The 19,793-nt window shown below is 45.2% G+C and overlaps 1 protein-coding gene across 1 annotated transcript in view; it reads left to right on the top strand.

Moving 5' to 3' along the window:
* Positions 1-89: 89 nt before the first annotated feature.
* The window catches only part of SZT2 (SZT2 subunit of KICSTOR complex), a 61,221-nt gene continuing 41,517 nt past the window's right edge, over positions 90-19,793 (top strand). Inside the window, exon 1 of the mRNA XM_055138539.1 lies at positions 90-179. Coding sequence (XP_054994514.1) covers positions 153-179 — 27 coding nt within the window. The 5' untranslated portion in view covers positions 90-152. The remainder of the gene's footprint in view (positions 180-19,793) is intronic.

The raw sequence follows: 19,793 nt of genomic DNA, 5'->3' as shown, positions 1-19,793 counted from the left end.
GGCGCCGGCGGAGAGAGTTTCGCGCACCAATCAGAAGCGCAGAAGTCGGCCCGCCCACGCACTTCCGGTCCCGGCCGGCTGCGCGGCCGCCGGGTCAGGGGTCACGAGCGGAGCATCTTCTCTGGCCCGGGCCGGCGCGGGAGGGCTGTGTGATGGCCTCGGAGCGCCCGGAGCCGGAGGTGAGGGGCGGGCGGGCGCGGCGCTGGGCCCCGAGATCCGAGGGGGAGGGTCCGGCGGCCTGGCGCGGCCGTGGCCCCCTCCGGGTCTGGGGGCGGCCGGGCCGCGGAGCCTGGGCAGGGACAGGTCCGAGCTCCGAGCGACCGACCCTTGAACCCGCGCCCCCCGCCACCCCCACCCCGTCCCGCAATCCCTCCCGGGGCTAGAAGAGACCGCTGTCCTTTGTTTTGTTTTGTTTGCTGACAGGTCCGCGTCGTGCACTTGACTGCTCGCGGGCTCTTTGATCTACTTCTGGTCTTAGCAGATCCCTTATCGGTTTGCTGTTGGCGTTGAAACGTGGACCCCCCCACCCCCACCCCACCCCGCCCCACCCCAGTGGATTCACTCGGCTGGTTTCTGCTTTTCTCCAAACATTCCGAACGCCATAAGCTGCAAGAATGGATTCGTTCTGGCGCTCGTGCTTTGGGAGAGTAGCTTTCTTTGGTTGCGGGAAGCCTGGTTCCGAAATTGGCGCTGCCATGCAGCTTTCTGCAGCTCTGGGCAAGTCTGGACTTCCCGGGTCCTGTCCCCTTTGCTGTAAAGTACCGATCGCACAGCGTGCCGTGAGGCTCACATGTACTTAACCAGAAGATGCATTAGAACAAGAAACCATTAGGTGCTCAGGAAGAGGCAGACAACTTGATGTTTGTTCAAACATTGTGCTGTTGGAGCTTGTGGCTGCAAGGTTGCATATCCATCCGGATTTACAGATGAAGAGACTGAGAAATGAGAGATTGAGTACCCAAGTGCCACTCAGCCGGGGAGTAATAGAATTCCGTAGTTAGAAGATCTGAGCATGGCCCTTTTCCAAGTTTGGAAGACCATCACTAGGAGAAGTGCCCAGTATTACGAGAGGCAGATAGAATAGCTGGAAAGGGTAAAGGATGTGTGTGGGACAAAAATAATCGTTACTTAGGGCCGGAGCGATAGCACAGCGGGTAGGGCGTTTGCCTTGCATGCGGCCGACCCAGGTTTGATCCCCGGCATCCCATATGGTCCCCCAAGCATTGCCAGGAGTAATTCCTGAGTGCAAAGCCAGGAGTAACCCCTGAGCATCGCTGGGTATGACCCAAAAGGCAAAAAAAAAAAAAATCGTTTCTCCATGAATGCTTATTGCAAGCCAAACACCATTCTAAGCACTTTGCCAGTATCAGTTAACTCTCATTCTTTGGTGTAGACAATCATTCCCCGTTTTTAGATGTGAATGCTCAGGCACAGAGAAGTTAAGACTAACCAGGTTAAGGGGTCCAGAGTGATAGGACGGGTAGGTAGGGCGCTTGCCTTGTACTTTGCAGGCCTAGGTTTGATCCCTGGCACCACAAAGGGTCCCCTTTGCCCTGCTGGGAGTGATTCAAGCACAGAGCCAAGAGTAAGCCCTGCACACAGCCAAGTGTGGCCCCCTAAACAGAACCAGACTAACTCAAGTTAAAAAGCTAGTAAGCAGTAGAATCAGGACTCCAGATCTCTTCTTAGCCATAATGGTATGGTTGTAGATAACTAGTCCCTTGTATCGAAGAATCAGACATGTTCACTCCACCACATGAGTGGGGAAATCACCCATATCAGACATCAGTGTTGTGATAAACCATGAAAGAATTTGAAGTATGTCTCCTGGATAAAGAGGAAGTGGGGCTGGGGAGTGTGATTTAGTGGTAGAGGACACGTGTAGAGCCTCACGTGTCTCTGACCCTGGACTCAATCCTTATCACTGCAAAAAAAAAAAAAAGGAAGTGGAGCGATATGAAATACTATATGTCTTCTAAGAAGGTAGTGAAAATAGAAGTCTAATGAAGGCTACATAAAATGTTTGGTAGCCACATTAAAATTTTTGTCTAAGTGGCTGGAGAGATAGTACAGCAGGTAGGGCAGTTAACACACAGCCAACCTGGGTTCTATCCCCAGCACTGCATATTGCCCCCTCAGCCCCACCTGGAGTGATCCCAGAGCACAGAGCCAGGAGTAAGCCCAGAGAGCTGTCATATGTGGCCCCCAAACAAAACAAAAAAACAATCTGTTTGGCTAGGGAGGTCGCTCAGTTGTCACAGATGCTTTGCATGCCTGAGCTCCAGGTTCCTGTGGTCCCTTGAGGATCACCAGTAGCAACCCCCTAAGTACTGAGACAGATGAAAGTGGACCCTGAGGATCACCAACTGTGACCCAAAAGTCAAGATACATAATAAAGTTAATTTTTTCAGATAAAAGAAAACAGGTGAAGTTAATTTAATAACTCATATTTCCAAAATGTTATTTCAATGTGTAATAAACATTAAAGCTTATGAGATATTTAATATTATTATTTATACCATATATATATATTTTCTTTTGCTTTTTGGGTCACACCCGGCGATGCTCAGAGGTTACTCCTGGCTCTGCACTCAGGAATCACCCCTGGCGGTGCTCAGGGGACCATATGGGATGCTGGGAATTGAACCCGGGTTGGCCGAGTGCAAGGCAAACGCCCTACCCACTGTGCTATCTCGCCAGCCCCCTATACCAAATATTTTTTAACTCCAAGTGTTTATTTTGCACCTAGAGCACATCTTATTTTGTACCAGAAGCTTCAAGTGCTTAGCCCCATAACTCTGTGTGTGTGTAAAACCTTATTGAACAGTGTAGATTTAAAGTAACTCTTAGAGTTTAGTCATTACCTTTCTAGGAACCTCAGCCAACCCAAAGCTAAACATCTGTTGTTTATTTTTTGGTTTCTGAAAATTTTATCATAGAAGATAAAGGGAGTAAAGAATTTCGCTCTTGGGCATAAAGTGGCAGAGGTTGTTACAATCCATGGAGTTCAGTCAGTTTTTTGTTTGTTTAGTGCTACACCTGGGGTGCTCAGTGTTTCCTCTTGGTTCTATGCCCAGGGATCACTCCTGGCGCTTTTTGGGGAACAGAGGGGATGCTGGGGGGATTGAACTAGGGTCAGCTTCAGGCAAGGCAGCTGCATGCTCTGCCCGCTGTACTACCTCTCCATTCTGAAGGTCGTAGTCAATTTTAAGAAATCATGCATCAGATACTTATATTTTCAGAGTGCTGCTGTGGACTCAGAATCGTGTTGTCAAAGTAGATGTGGCATAGTGTAAAACATAGTCAATATTTCTATGAAGTAAACACTGAATGGTGATAAGTGCACCAAAGGAAAAAATGCATCTTCAAAAGGGGTGCTTAGCCTACTTTTGCTAGGAAGTGGTGGGAAGGGGTAGTTTGGGGAGCAACCTGAGAGGGATGACATTTAAGCCTGAAGAATGAGTAGAAGTTGGCCCAGAGAGAAGCCAAGAATGTCTTAGAGGCACATGGTGAAAATCCTGCGATGAGGAGCTTACAGGAAAGGAAGTGAAGCAGCTGCTAACACGGATATCGTGTGGGAGGAAAGAGTGATACTCACAAAACCCCTAGGAAGTGTGTGCTGTTCTGTTTCATGGATGAGGAAACTAAGACAGAGGGAGTTTTGTTTTGTTTTTGGGTCACACCCGGTGTCCAGGGCTTATTCCTAGGTATGCACTCATGAGTTGCTCCTGGCAGGCCTCGGGGGACCGTGTGTGGTGCTGGGTCATGTCAGCCACTCACTATGGTGCCAGCCTAAGGCACAGCGTTTAAGTAACTTGATCAAGGGCACCATAACCGTGAGTGCTTGCTTTACTTGGTGAGGTTAGTGAGAGATAAGGCTGGAAAAGAACATTCTAGCTGAGACCATGCTAGAGGCTCAAGATTTTGGCATAAGTATGGTGGCAAGGAGTTTTCAGATCCAGGGGAAAATACGTGATTTCCTGAGAGTCTATTAACACCAAGTGACATGAAGTTTCGAAAAGCTTAAGAAACTTATACCTTAATCACAAAGAGATAGTACAAAAACAAACAAATGAAAAAACTTGATCAGATGACAATGTTTCCTTCTCTGGTATCCGTGGTATGCCGCACTGAGGCTGATAATGTTTTATTCATCTCATCATAAATGGTATGTAGGCTTCAGTAAGTGTTCCAAAGAATGATAGGCTTCCCTTGTCATTGGTCTGACTCCTGTTTAATTGCAACAACATGCTTTGAAGTAGCTTTTCTTATCCATATGCTATCAATGAAGAAACTGAGGCTGGGAAAATTAGGTAACTTGTCCAAGCTCACTTTGATAGCAAGTAGTAGAACCAGATTTGAATCCAGGTCTCTGGTGTCTGACTCCAAAACCTCACTTTGTCTTCGCCAAGATGGGTCAGGACTACTCTTGACCCATCTTGTGAAATGAAGTAATGCACTTCAGGGGCTCAAGTGACAGTACAGCGATAGGGTGTTTACTTTGCACACAGCCAACCTGGGTTCATTCCCCAGCATCCCATATGGTCGCCCGAGCCCACCAGGAGTGAACTCCGAACACAGAGCCAGGAGTAAACCCTGAGCATTGCTGGGTGTGGCCCCAAAACAAAACCAAACCGAAAAAGGAGTAATGCACTTCAGATTTTGGAGCTAAATATTGGGAATTTGAGTTCTGTATGGGTACAGATGCTATGAGAACACAACATACTCGGGGAACCGCAAACCTAAAGTGGAAGAATCTATAGGGAAGCTTGTTAAATGTAGATTGATGAGCCCCATCAACTTAAATTCAGTTGGTTTCTGTAGTACCCGGGAATCTGTGTGTAAATATGCACACCAGGTGGTTCTGATGCTGGTCCTTGAGTAACACTTTGAAAAACGCCACTGTAGCCTTTTAAACTGTCTTCTGATTCTATTAAATAAGTGTGTGATGTGGAGAACTTAGGAGTGATGTTTTGAAATATATTTGGTGATGTTGAGGTACCGTGTATAAAGGGGACTGATGCAAGAAAGCTTGAGTTAGGCAAATGTTCCTGGTTTCAAGAGTGGATTCTATAAGAACTTGCTGATGAGTAAACTTCAGTTTGACCTTGGATGGTCAGTTCTATCTTTTTTGTTAATTTTTGGGCCCCAGCTGGTGGTGCTCAGGGTTTACTCCTTGCTCTGTGCTCAGGGATTACTCCTGGCAGTGCTCAGGGGACCATATGTGGTGCCAGGAATCAAAATGGCTGTAAGGAAGTGCCTCAATCCCTGTGCTATCGCTCTAGTCCCAGTACATCTTTCAAAATTGCCTCCAAGACAAAGTAGAGAAAAGGAAGCTGAGTGGTAGTGAAAGTAAGCAACCTATGAACTAATAATCTGAACAATAGCAATTGTTCAACAATAGCAGTGCTGGTCTACATTCTCCATTGATTTGTCTTGCTTTCCCTCCTCACTTAGCAAACCCTGCTCAACCTTCAATGTCATTTTCTCCAGAAATTCTAAATTGAGTTAGCTTTGTTACAATAATGTCGTAGAATCACATTTCTATCCTTTGGCACACTTACTCAGTTTGTGACAATGCAATAATTAGTGCAGTTTTTTTTCTTCCTTAAAAGGTAAATTTTGGAAGTGCAGAGAATTCCAATTTTTTGCCTTCCACTGTATCTTTAGAACCTTGTTAGTGACAGTTATTATTAGGTTCTCCGTAAATTTGGTGATTAAGGAATGAATGCACATTTACCTAGCCTTTGCTCTTTCTGGACTTGAATGAGGTCACAGTGGCATCTTGATCAAATTAGCAGGGTAACTGAGCTGGAAAGAGATTTACAGAAAGCAGCACTCTGAGGTTTGAAATAGAAGAACAGGGGAGCCAGAGGGATGATATAGTGAGCAAGCTGCTTGCCTTGCACATGGCTGATCCAAGTTCATCCCCGCACTCCATATGATCTTTGGAGCTTGGAGCCGGGAGTGAACCTTGAGTATTGCTGTCTGTGGCCCCAAACAAAATAGAAGAATTGGATTTATCCCATGTAATACAATAAATTGATTTATTGTGTCTAAAAAGCCAACCGTATGAGGACAGAATGGAAGACTTAGAAGCACAAGTGAGGAAATGACGGTGGCTTCATGAGTCAACAGTAGACTGAAGCTTTTCAAAATGGAAAGAGAATGTAGAGACTGAGTCACCTGCATTCTGGGCGTTACAGTTCATTTCGGCTACCGAGTTGCCCCTCTCCTTCTCTTCCCTTTGTTGTTGATGTTACTGTTGCTGTGGGGGTTTGGGGGTCACACACATACACATACGCATACACGTATCACACATTGAGGTGTGCTCCCCAGAGGTCGCATACCAGGTTGCTAATAATCTGGTCCTGGCATACTTGGCAGAGATGCTAGCCAGGACTCAAAGTTTAGTTGTGGTCTTGAGCACATTTTGGTTGTAGTTGGCCTCCACGTTTTAGATGGAAAGGTAGACCAATTTATATTTTCATTTTTTAAGACATAAAATAGTTATGAGATTTGAAATAGTTATGAGACTTGATGCGTTGCTATGTGAAACTTGCTTAGAGAGCCTGGAAATGTTTGTTATGGAGAAACAAAAATTCATTGCTATTATTAGATTCTAACCTATCTAATAGATTAAATAGATTCTCCAGTGCCAGAGTATCTTAATTTGCTTATGTGACCTTAGGTAAAATTATAATGGCTTAACATATGTTTTTATTTTTATTCATTAATTTAGTGGTGTTGGGATTTGCTCACATATGCAAAATAAGTGTTGTACCACTGAGCTTTCGGAGACCAGATATGGGGGGAAAGGAGAAGCTACCGTGGGTAAGGCATGCATGCACCTGGCCTGGGTTTGGTCCTCAGCCCCATGGGACCTCCTGAGCATTGCTGGGTATACCCCTGGAGACACCTGAGCTTGTCGGGTGGGGTCTTGGAAGCCTCCGAGCATTGCTGGGTATAATCTGAGCATCTCTGGGTGAAGTCCCCACCATAGCCTCTGGCCCCTGCACATCCTTGGGTCTTAGCATTCAACTGCCTGTCCCGTTGGCCAAGTATTACAGCAGTGTGGCCCCTAAGCTCTCCTAGCATTGTTTGGGTGCCCCACACCCCCAACAAAGAAAGATGGGAGCAGTTTTTTTTTAATGTCTTAAAATAATATCAAGAGACAGATCCTGGGCTGAGGCTTGTTAAAGAGAGCATACCTTACATGTGCGAGACCCTGGCAATACAAACACACACACACAGAGACACACACATACACACACAAACACACACACAGGATCAATATGAAGCAATTTCCAAGTATGCCAAGTAAATGAGGAAGAGCACAAAAAGCAGACTTCTAGCCTCAAAGAAGCCAGATCTTATTACTAACCTGTGTGTTTGTACCGCATTTTAACTTTTACCAAGTGCTATCGTGCATCTTTGGGATCGGTGATGTTATTTCATAAAGGTAGAAGCTAGAGTTTAAGCTCAAGAGTTCTGTCAAATTAGACTTTCTTCGTTAGCACTGTTCCTTCTTTCTAATGCAAATTCGTTAGAACTCACACTAGAGAATTCCTCTCCCCTGACCTGGGAATAGTGAAAGGAAGATAGTATCAGCCAAGAGCTGATAGTGAAAACCTGAAAAACCTGAAAACAACTTTCACAGATGCCTGTGGGGAAAAAGTTAAACAATATAATAGGTCAGTTTTTCCATAAAGAGGGGTGAAGAAGAATGGGAACTTTCCAATACCAAAAAAACAGATGTTGATAGAAATTAAAATTTTGAAGCGACTGATAAGACCATGGACTGGAGCAATAGCACAGTGGGTAGGGCGTTTGCTTGCACATGGCCAACCTGGGTTCAATTCCTCTGTCCCTCTCGGAGAGCCCGGGAAGCGATCGAGAGCATCCCGCCCGCGTGGCGTATTCGATATGCCAAAAACAGTAACAACAAGTCTCACAATGGAGACGTTATTGGTGCCCACTCGAGCAAATCGGTGGATGATAGTGCTACAGATAAGACCCTAACTAATGCAGCTTCTTAGAACAGTTTTCCTCAATTATATATACATTTATCTAGCAAATATTATCTGAACACCTGTTGTCTTTTGCCTCTGGCTGTGCTAGTTGCTAGGGATACAGCAGATAACTATGTATAGCTATATATAGAATATGGCTATATAACATATACTCCGCCTGGGGTGTCTAGATTCATAGGGGAAACAAAGATTGAAAAGCACACAAACCGTCATCATCAGCTGTCGGGGTGCTGTGCAGAACTCAGACTGCTTTGTGAAAGCCAAGCAGGGGTACTTAAACAGTGCAGGGAGCCTGGGAGAGACACTTAATAAACCCAGACTTGCCAAGACTTCAGTCCTAGATGAAGAACTCAGTGTCCCCAGCTGTCCTTGTGGTGCTGACCCTTAGGTGTTTTCCTCACTATTTTTGGCTCACTGTGACCCTGACTTTTTCCGTGGGTGTTTCCTTTTGTAGTTGAAACAGGCTGGTATTGAAAAACTAAGTGGGAATGAGCACAAAAAGCTGAAGTAAACAGATGTTTAGCCTCAAAGAAACCACACCTTTTTATTACTAACCTGTGCATTTCTTTACCTTGCAAATTTAAATTTATTTCTATCAGAAAAGTCAAAGGAAAATAGTTTGGCAAGTGTGAAAATTATGTCATGTCGTGAAGAGTTGTATTGACTACAATTAGTTTTACACATATTTGAACAGAATATTGTAACATTTTGCTTAGAAAGCTATTAAGACCATTAAACATGGATGCATAGTTGAATAAGACATGCCAAAGTATATAGCACAGTTATTTGATACTATATTTCTTATTTTGCAACAATACTAGTGCTATTGTTTAAAAACTTCCTGTACTGATAGCCCACACTGCCCCTAGAGTGCTGGGATCCCTCCACCATTGTCCCAGGGACTCTGTCCACCCTCTGTCACCTCAGCCTTAGTATCCTCACCTCCAGGCTCCAAAGTACCCTGTCTTAGGGTTTGTTACTGTTTGGGATCGTCTGATCTCTTCTTTATACTCCACAAATGAGCAAGATCACCTGGTGTTTGCCTTTTCCTTTCTGATTCACTTCCCTTAGCATGATACCCTTCATTTCCATCCAAGTTACAGCAAACTGTAAGATTTCATCTCTTCTCATAGCTGAGCAGTATTAGTATATATAGACCACACTTTCTTTATCTGCCCTTCTGATCCTGGGCACCTGAGTTGTTTCCAACTGTGATGAACACAGCTTGTGCATATTCCTCTCAAATTAGTGATTTCTATGTTCTTGGGGTAGATGCCCAGGAATGAAATTACAGCGTCTTATGGAAGCTCTGTTCTTAGTTTTTTGAGGCATCTCCAAACCGTTTTCCAAGAGAGGCTGAAACACGCAACAATCCCACCAGCAGTGAGCAAGAGTTCATTTTCTTAGTACATCCCACCCTACAGACCATTCTTGCGGGTGTGAGGTAATACCTCATATTTTGATTAGCATCTTCCGATAATGAAGGTGAGCACTTTCATACGTGTGTTGGCCATCTTATGTCATCTTTGAGGAAGCATCTGTTCATCTCCTCTCCCTGTATTTTGATAGGTGGCGTTTTGTTGAACTTTAAGAGTACTTTATGCATCTTGGAAATTTGCCCTTTGGTATATGATTTGCAAATATTGTCTCACAACCAACAGGGTCTCTTTTTATTTTAGCCTCATTTCTTTTGCAGTACTTCTGTACTTTTAGTCTGATGCGTTCCTATTTGTTGTTTTTTCTTTGTTTTGGGGCCACACCTGTTGGTGTTCAAGTCTTACTCCTGGCTCTGCTCAGGGTTTGGGTGACCATATGGGGTGCCAGAGATCAAGTTCTTGGCTGTTTATGAGGCAAGAACTTTCCACTGTAATATCTCTCCAGACCCATTTGTTTCTGCTTTTATTTTCTTAGCCAATGTCATATGAAGGAATACTCATCTGCAATATCATGGAGAATCCAGCCTGTTTTCCTTAGTGCATTTTATGGATATATATTTAATAGTAAGGTCTTTAATCCATTTTGAGTTAACCCTTGTTTATGGCATGAGAAAGAGTCTAATTGCTTTTTAGGGGGAGGAGGGTTTGGGTCACACCCAGCAGTGCTCAGGCTTTAACTCCACAGTCTGCACTCGGGTCACTCCCAGTAGGGTGCAGGCAACCATATGTGGTGCTGGGGATCGAAGCCCAGTTGGTAATGTACAAGGCAAGTGCTCTACCATCTATACTATGGCTCCAGCCCTTTAATTTCATTTAAAAAAATTTTTTTTTTGCTTTTTGGGTCACACCCGGCAATGCACAGAGGTTACTCCTGGCTCTGCATTCAGGAATCACTCCTGGAGGTACTCAGGGGACCATATGGGATGCTGGGACTCGAACCCAGGTTGGCCTTGTGCAAGGCAAACACCCTACCCACTGTGCTATTGCTCCAGCCCCTAATTTTTTATTTTTGCCTTTTGCTATTAAGTTTTCCCAGCACCATTTTTTTTAAACATTTTGAATTTTATTTTATTATATTGAATCACCGTGAGAAAAAAAAATACAAAGCTTTCAGGTGTAAGTCTCAGTCATACAATGATTGAACCCTCATCCCTTCACCAGTGCACATGTTCCAGCACCATTTTTTGAAGAGGATCTTCTTGTACTACTTCATGTACTTAGCCTTTTTTGTCATAAATTAACTATTTGTACATCTAAGGTTTTCCTCTAGGCCATCAATTCTGTTTCATTGCTCTGAGAGTCTGTCTTTGTGTCAGTACCATGTAGTTTGATTACTATAGCTTTGTCAATGAACTGTCAGTGAACTGTCATTCCGTTGCTCATCGATTTGTTCGAGTGGGCACCAGTAACTGTCTCTCATTGAGAGACTTATTGTTACTGTTTTTGGCATATCCAATACGCACAGGTAGCTCGCCAGGCTCTGCCATGCGGGTTCCATACTCTCCGTAGCTTGCCGGGCTCTCCGAGAGGGGCAGAGGAATCGAACTATGGTGCTATCGTTCCAGCCCTACTGTAGCTTTGTTGTATTTTTATTTATGTATTTAGTAAAGGGGAAGGTCATATCCAGTAATGCTCAGGGCTTACTCCTGGCTACCATATGGGGTGCCAAGGATCGAACCCTGATTGACCATCTGTAAGGCAAATGCCCTACCCACTGTACTATCGCTCCAGCCTCTGTAGTATCTTTTGATATTTGGGCATGTTGTGTTTCATTTTTTCCTCTCAGGAATGTTTTGGCTATTCTGGGAGTTTTTCTGGTTCCATATGAATTTTTAAAATTTTATTAATTAATTTGTTATTATTATTATTATTTTGCTTTTTGGGTCATACCCGGCGATGCACAGGGGTTACTCCTGGCTCATGCACTCAGGAATTACTCCTGGCGGTGCTGGGGGATCATACGGGATTCTGGGAATTGAACCTGGGTCAGCCTCATGCAAGGCAAATGCCCTACCTGCTGTGCTATCACTCCAGCCCCTCCATATGAATTTTGAAGTATTTCTTTTTAGGTCCTTAAAAATGCCATGGAATTTTGATGAGCATTGTTCTGTATTTTTAACTTGCTTTCAGCTAAATTGTTATTTTAATTATGTTGATACTTCTAATTCATGAACAAGAAATGTTTCCATTTTCTCTTGTCTTTCATTTGTTTCAACTGATTCATAGTTTTTAGTAACTAAATAAATATTTTTACCTCTTTTGTTAACTCGATCCTTCAACATTTGAGTGGTTGTTGTGGTTTTCTCTCTTTAAAAAATTGTGAGTGGAGTTGCTCTTCTACATCATTGCTTACATAAGGACACTGAAGCGATAATCCAGCGGGGTAAGGCACTTGCCTTGCCCATGGTTGACCTGGGTTCAATCCCTGGCACACCATACGATCCTCTGAGCCTGCCAGGAGTAAGTCTAAGCACAGCAGAGTGTGGCCAAAAAGTAAAAAAGGACAGTGACAGACTTCTGTGCATTGGTTGTATAACCTGCTATTTTATAAGTTTGTTTTTTCAGTTTTGTTGTTGTTGTTGGAGGCTTTAAAGTTTAAAGATGCGTACAACATCATGCGATCTGCAAATAGTGAGAATTTTACTTTTTTTTTTTTTTTTTTTTTTGTTTTTTGGGTCACACCTGGCGATGCACAGGGGTTACTCCTGGCTCTGCACTCAGGAATTACCCCTGGCCGTGCTCAGGGGACCATATGGGATGCTGGGGTTTGAACCCGGGTCGGCCGAGTGCAAGGCAAACGCCCTACCCGCTGTGCTATCTCTCCAGCCCCGAGAATTTTACTTTTTTAAAAAAATTTATATTTTGTTTCTTGGGGTTATACCCAGTGATGCTCAGAAGTTACTCCTTGCTCTGCACTCAGGAATTACTCATGGCAGTGCTCTGGGGACTATATGGAATGCTGGGTATCAACCCCTGGTCAGCTGCATTCAAGGCAAACACCCTACCAGCTGTACTATTTTTCTGATCCCAAAAAAGTTTGACTTCTTTACCAATTTTACTTTCTTTGTTTCTCTTTCTCGTCTTGTTGCTATGTCAAGGAGACCTCCAGTACTGTTTTTAATAGTAGCTGTGAAAGTATATTTCCATGTCTTGTGCCAGATCTCAGAGGAAAGACTTCCGTTTTTCCCTATTAAGGATGGTGTCCACTGTGATTTTTTTTTTTGGAGGGGGGCAGTAAGGGTAGAAGGGGCACACCTGGCAGTGCTTAGTCTTGGCTCTGTGCTGAGAGATCATTCCTGGCAGAGTTTGAGGAACCACATGAGGTGGTGGTGATCTCCTACCCACTGTACTAACTCTCCTGCCCCTAAGGATGATGTTAACTCTGGGTTTGTGGCAACAATATTGAGATAACTTTCTATTACCCCTTTTTGTTGAGGGGATACCAGTGAACAGGTATTGAATTTTGTCAGATGCCTTCTTGCATCTATGGAAATGATCATATGGGTTTTTTTTTGTTTGTTTTTATTGAATCACTGTGAGATACAGTTACAAAGCTTTCATGTCTGAGATTCAGCCATACAAAGATCGAACACCCATCCCTCTACCAATGCGTATTTTCCACCACCAATGTCCCCATTATCCCCCACCTCCACCCCAATGCCAGTGCTCCCCCTGCCTCTATGGCAGACAATTTCCCCCATATTCTCTCTCCACTTTTGGCCATTATATTTTGTTATATTTTGCTCAAAATTTCCCATCACCGTTCAAGCCTACCTGCCAGGGACAGATGCTAGATATTTATTTTCCATTGCTCATATTGAGTATCACCGAGGTCACGCAGCCACAACAGCCCTTGCGCACTTCTGGAATTCTGAGATTGTAAATGGTTGGGTTCCAGAGACATCACTGTAGGGCACTAATCCATTTTGGGATTCAGCGGGGAGTCTCTGTACCAGGGCTGTTGGTGCGCTAAGATGGCTCCTGGAGGCAGACTGTGGGCGTGACAGCCAGGCCACCGAGCTGGTGGTAGCCGGGGAGGGACAGCCCAACTCCTCTGCAGCCGTGCAGCCTGGAGACTCAGTCCTGGAACCTGCATGCCTGGGCCATGCTTGTGGAAGCTCTTGGTCGCCGGGATTCCATCTGGAGTGGGCAGGGAGAGTGCACCTGCTTCATCTGGGATGCCCTTATTAACTTGGCTCGGCATGGGGCCCGGAGAGATCTCCGGTGCTGTGGTGTCATCCGGGACTCGCTGCTGTGTCTCTGGACCAGGCTGTTGGTGTGCTAAGATGGGAGGCAGATTGTGGATCATACGGATTTCTGCTGTTTTGCCCTTTCTACTTACTGTGGTCTCCCTTTGTTGTTGTTTCCTGGTTTATAAAGATGTTATATTGGAACATTTATTTGCACCTGCTCTTGTTTCCTGATGAACAGCCGTAGTATTATAAACTTCCCTCTTTTTCCTTTTTTTTTTTTTTTTTTTGCTTTTTGGGTCACACCCGGCAATGCACAGGGGTTACTCCTGGCTCTGCACTCAGGAATTACTCCTGGCGGTGCTCAGGGGACCATATGGGATGCTGGGAATCGAACCCGGGTCAGCCGCGTGCAAGGCAAACACCCTACCCGCTGTGCTATTGCTCCAGCCCCTCTTTTTCCTTTTTTTTAAAATGAACTTCCCTCTTAATAAAGTTTTTGCTATGTCCCTTAATTTCTGGTAGCTCATATGCTCATTCCTCTTTGTATCTAGGAATCTTTTCATTTCTTTTTTTGCATTCCTCTATAGCCCAGGAATGTGTGTGTGTGTGTGTGTGTGTGTGTGTGTGTGTGTGTGTGTGTGTTTTCCAACTTCCAAGTGTTTGAATTTTTCCAGCTTTTGGTTTATTTCTACCTGACCTGAGAGGATACTTGATATGATTTTCGTTCCTTGTTTGGGGTGCCAGCATTTGGTCTATGGTAGAAAATGATCCATGAGCGCTGGAGATGAATGTGTACTCACGTTTTGGGGGTTGGAGAGCCCTATGTGAGTCTGATAAGCTCATCTTTTCTGTTTCTTCTTTTAAGGTGGCTGTTTCCTTAAATCTCTAGTGTTCTTCCAGCGGTGAAAGGATGGTATTAAAACCTCCACCCACTCTTTTGTTACTGTTGATACTTTCTTTCAGTTCTGCTAGTAGTTTTATATATTTTGATGGTCTTCCACTTGGCGCATGTATGTTAACGAGAGTTAAGTCTTCTGTAAGTATAGATCTTTGATCATTATATAATGCTTATTTTTATCTTTTATTACCTTGATCAGATTGAATTCTATTTCTGGCTGTAAATATGGGCATTCTCACCTTTCATATTTTTAAATTTTTATTTATTTTTATTGTTGTTCGCCACACTTGGAGGTGCTTAGGGCTTATTCCTGACTCTGTGCTCAGTGATCACTCCTGGCAGGATTTGCTGTGGTGCCAGGGATCCACCCAAGTTGGCAGCATGGAAGGCAGGTACTCTACCTGCTGTATTACTGCTTCATCCCTCCCACTTCTTTTAGTCTACTGTTTACCAGTCTGATTGTTTTCCAACTTTTTACTTGGTGTCTGGGTTTATCATGACGGTTTGCATGAGTCTCTCATAAGCTTCAGACGGTCGGCTTTGGTGTTTTGACCCACTTAGCCATGTTCTTGGTGAGTTCAGGCCATTGACATGAAACAAAATGATTTAAATAAAGTAATTGAATGCCATTGGAGGAGGGAGCAAATGGGTCCTGGGTGTTTCTGTAGTGTTTGTTTCTTTAGCCTTTCATATGAAACCATGTAGTGCATCTTGCAGTGCTGGTTTAGTGACCAAGAGCTTCTTTGGCTGCTTGTCAGTGAAGTTTTATCTTGCACCATCGAGTTTGGATGGTAACCTAGCTGGATGAAGTATTCTTCTTCGGATGCCTTTTCATTTAGCTTGTTGGCTGTCTCATACTATTGGCTTCCTAACCTGAGGGATTTCACTGGAAAACCCTGTGATGAATTTTTTGTTGTTGTTGTTGGTTTGGTTTTGGGGCCACAAGTGATGGTGCTCAGGGCTTACTCGTGACCAGAGTTGGATGGACCATATGAGATGCAGGAGATTGAACCTGAGTTAGCTGCATGCAAAGCCAGCACCTAACCCACTGAACTATCTTTCTGATCTCAGATCTGAGATTTTTAAAGGTGCTCCTATATAGTTTTTTACTTTGCCTTTACTCTTATTATAATTACATTATTTTTTATCTCGTGTCATTTTAATTATGATGTGTCTTGGTATTTTTCTGTTTGGCTTTATTTTGTTTGGGTTTATTCTGTTTAAGCTTCCTGATTTGCATTGTCTAAGTTGATCTTCAGATTGGGAACATTTTTAACTTTAATTTATCTCATGAAAACTTCTTTCCCAGTCACTTTTCTCTGCTCTGAGACGCCTGTAGTTTGGGTGTTACTTCTCTTCAGATTGTGTCATAGATCTCTCATATTTCCATCATTCAAAAAAAACATTATTTGGCCCAGAGCAGGTACAGCAGGTAGGACATTTGCCTAGCATAGGGATGATCTAAGTTTGATCCCTGACATCCCATATGGTCCCCCAAGTCCGCCAGGAGTGAGCCTTGAGCACAGAGCCAGGAGTAAGTCCTGAGTACCACTGGGTATAGCCCCCAAACAAAACAGAACAATTATTTTTTGTGTGTGGGGAGGTAGTAGTTGGGCCATACCTAGCAGTGTTCAGGAGACTGTATGTGGTACCAGGGACTGAACTGGGGTTGACTGTGTGCGAGGCCTTCCTCTCTGTATTCTCTCTGGTTCCTTCCTCTGTTCTTTTTAGATGGTTTCATGTGTATCATCTTCAGACATGCCAGTTCATTCTTAGGCATCTGTCATTCTACTGCTGTTCCCTTTACTGCTTTTAAAATGTCTCCGACTATGCTCTTCTGATTGGTGATTTTTGGGCCAGGGAGGTGGTTCAGTGGGTCCAAGCACATGCTTTACATGCAAGAGGCCCACTACAATAGATTGGCTTCTTTTGTTTGTTTTGTTTTGGGGCTACAGGCAGTGGTGTTCAGGGCTTACTTCAGGTTCTGTGCTCAGGCAGTACTTGGAGGTACTGGCACTACTAGGGATTAAGCCAGGATTGGTCGTCTACCTTAACCCCCATACCATCTCACCAGCCCTGATTGGTGATTTTCTATTGACATATTTATTTTTAGGCACTGTGGTTTTCGAGACTTTTAATGGTAGGGTTTCATTCATCACACATTTCAGCAGCACACCCTCCACAGTGGTGTCTCCTCACCCCATTCTGCCCCCCACAACCATCCTACCCACATGGTAAGCTTCCTCCTGAAGACCAGCTCTCCGTCTCTGCTACCCTTGGGCATTTGTTAATCCCCAACTCTGTTTCTTTATTTCCTGTATATGAGAGATTACATTCTGTGCTGTTCCTTTTCTGACTAACTTAGCATGAAACTCTACAGATCCATCCAGAAAATTGCATTTCATCTTTTCTCATAGCCAAGTGGTATATCATGGTGCCCATGTACCTTTGTCCAGTCTTCAGTGCTTGGACATGTGGGTTGTTTCCAGGTTTTGGCTCATGTTGAGTAGTGCTCCAGTGGTGGAGATGTCTTTTCTGAATAGATTTTGAGCCCTTGAGGTAGATGCCAAGAAGTGGGGTTGCCAGGTCATATGGAAGCTTTATTCTTGGGTTTTTGAGAAGCTTTCCAGAAGTACTACACCAAAGGTAGGCTAGCTGAGTGGGTAGCATGCGCGCCTTGCAGATGGCCAATAATCCTTGTTCAATCCCCAGTACCCCAACATGGTCCTCCGCTTCAAGAGTGATCCCTTAGCACTGAACCAGGAGTAAGCCCTGAGCACTGTCTGTTGTGGCCCAAAAACAAACAAAAAAGGTGGGGGGGGTGAGGGACTGGCTAGTTGACGTTCCCACCAGCACCAAATGAGGTTGCTTTCCCCTACACATTCATGCCAACACTGGTTATTGTTCTCATTGGAGGTTGTTTGGTTTTGTTTTGGGGCCACACTTGGCTGTGCTCAGGGCTTACTCCTGGTTCTGTGCTCAGAGATCACTCCTGGCAGGCTTGGAGTATTAGGGATTGAATCTGGGTCTGCTTAGTGCAAGGCAAGCACCTAATTTGCTATACTATCTCTCCAGCCCCCTGATTAGAGATTTCTGATAGAAGTATTTGCTTACACTCTTTTTTTTTTTTTAGAGGTCTTATTTTCTCAATTCATTGTTAAAATTGCCCAGTGTTAAAGCTGTCACTTTTAATTCTTCATCAGGGAGTTTAGAGAGGTCTTGCGTACTTGGGACCCTTCCAAGACTTTGTCCTCATCCATTAGTGCAGCTGAATTCCTCCACTTCCTTATTATGTCTGGTGCTATGCGAATGATAGTGTTCAGGGCCACTATGGGTTTTGTTTACTGCCAGGAGTTAGTCTCAAGCTTATGAGATTGACTGGACCCCTGGAGAGGAAGGGCCCTCTGAGCTTCACGCCTTTTGGTGCTTGACCACAGCCTTGATGCTCTCCACCAGTCCCGCCAGTTTGGGCTCAGTTGGTTACTGGTGCACTGGAGTACCCAGATGCCCTGGGCCTCCAGACAGACCTGATATTCACGAGGGTGCCTGATTTTGACCACGCTTGGGCATCCTGGAAAGCATTCACTGCATGATTCTCCTGAGCCTGATGATTTCCGTCACTGTGATTTATAGTCGTGCTCATGTTAGGCGTTCACACATACAGTATTCCAGCTCTGCACCCTCCAGCGGAATGTTCACTTCCCTCCACCTTTGTCTCGGGGTTCACCCCCGGAGCCCCTCTCCCCTCCCCCGGCCCCGGCACTATGGTAAGCTCAGCTCTGTAGACAGTTCTCAGGTTCTGTTGCCTTTGGCCAGTTGTTATTCCCTCGCTGCATTTCTTTATCTCCTGCATATGAGCGAGATCGTTCTTTATGGGTCCCTTTCCTCCTGGCTGACGTCACTCAGCATGATGTTCTCCATTTCCAATCCAAGTAGGAACAAATCGCAGGATTTCTTCTTTTCTCAAGTAGTGTTCCACTGTGTATATGTACCATTGTTTCTTCATCTAGTCTTCTGTCCCCAATACATATTTTATTTATGTTATGTTTGTTTTACATCAAAGCAGTACTTGGGGACTACTCCAGGCTCTGTGCTCTGGGGTCGCTCCCAGAGCTGGAACTCTGGTCTCCAGCATGCAAAGTTCTCAGCCCTTTGAGCAGTCTCTCCAGGCCCCTAGCCAAGCACTGTAGCACTGCCCTCCCATTGTTCGTCGATTTGCTCGAGCGGGCACCAGTAAAGTCTCCATTGTGAGACTTGTTACTGTTTTCGGCATATCGAATACTCCACAGGTAGCTTGCCAGGCTCTGCCATGGAGGCGGGATACTCTCCGTAGCTTGCCGGGCTCTCCAAGAGGGACAGAGGAATCGAACCTGGGTCGGCCGAGTGCAAGGCAGATGCCCTACCCACTGTGCTTAACAATTTCCCCGAGAGCGGAGCTTGCGTAGGGCACCAGATCTGAAGGGGAGGAGGTGGCCTCAGTGGCCTCTTGGTGCTTTGTTTCTCTGCCCTGCGCTGAGCATGAATGCTTCCCCCTCGGTCTGATGACACCTAGGAAGGAGCCTGGGGCTGGTGGCTTGTTCCTCGCTGCTGTCTCCCTCAGGGTTCTGGGCCCAGGTGAGAGTTGTGGGGCTCCCCCTAGTGGCCGTGTACTGCTGCCTCTTCGTGGCCCTTCAACTCCCTCTGGGGCTGGGCTGCTGGTTGCTGGAGGCCCCCTCTAGGAGGGGTGGTGACAGCATAGCAGCTCTTGTCATAGCAGCTCTTGTCACTCGGCTTGGGGCCGAGTGGAGGCCTGAGGGGGCTGCCTGAGGGGGAGCCTTAGGCAGCTTTCTGCAATTCTGTCAGCTCCCTCCAGTGTTGGGGCTATGATGAGGTTTTTTTTTTTTCCTTTTTGGGTCACACCTGGCAATGCTCAGGAGTTACACCTGGCTCTGCACTCAGGAATTACTCCTGGCGGTCCTTGGGGGACCATATGTGATGCCGGAGATAGAACCCGTGTTGACCGCATGCAAGGCAAACACCCTTCCTGCTGCACTATCGCTCCGGCCCCTGTGATTGACTTTTTCTTTTGTTTCTGTGAAGTCTTCGAAGGGTTACTCAGGAGGCCCAAGGGCACCTCGTGGCTAATGGCCAACTAAAGCAGAGGTTCAATGCAGGGGCCCAAGGATGTGGCTCTAATTGACCCTGCAGTGCTAGGGATGAACTGGGCACCCCAAAATGCTGTGCTGTGCCAGGG

Source organism: Sorex araneus, chromosome 5 (genome assembly GCF_027595985.1).
Source record: "Sorex araneus isolate mSorAra2 chromosome 5, mSorAra2.pri, whole genome shotgun sequence".
Taxonomy (NCBI): Eukaryota; Metazoa; Chordata; class Mammalia; order Eulipotyphla; family Soricidae; genus Sorex; species Sorex araneus.
The sequence above is the reverse complement of the archived record's forward strand: the minus strand, read 5'-3'. Positions and strand labels throughout refer to the sequence as shown.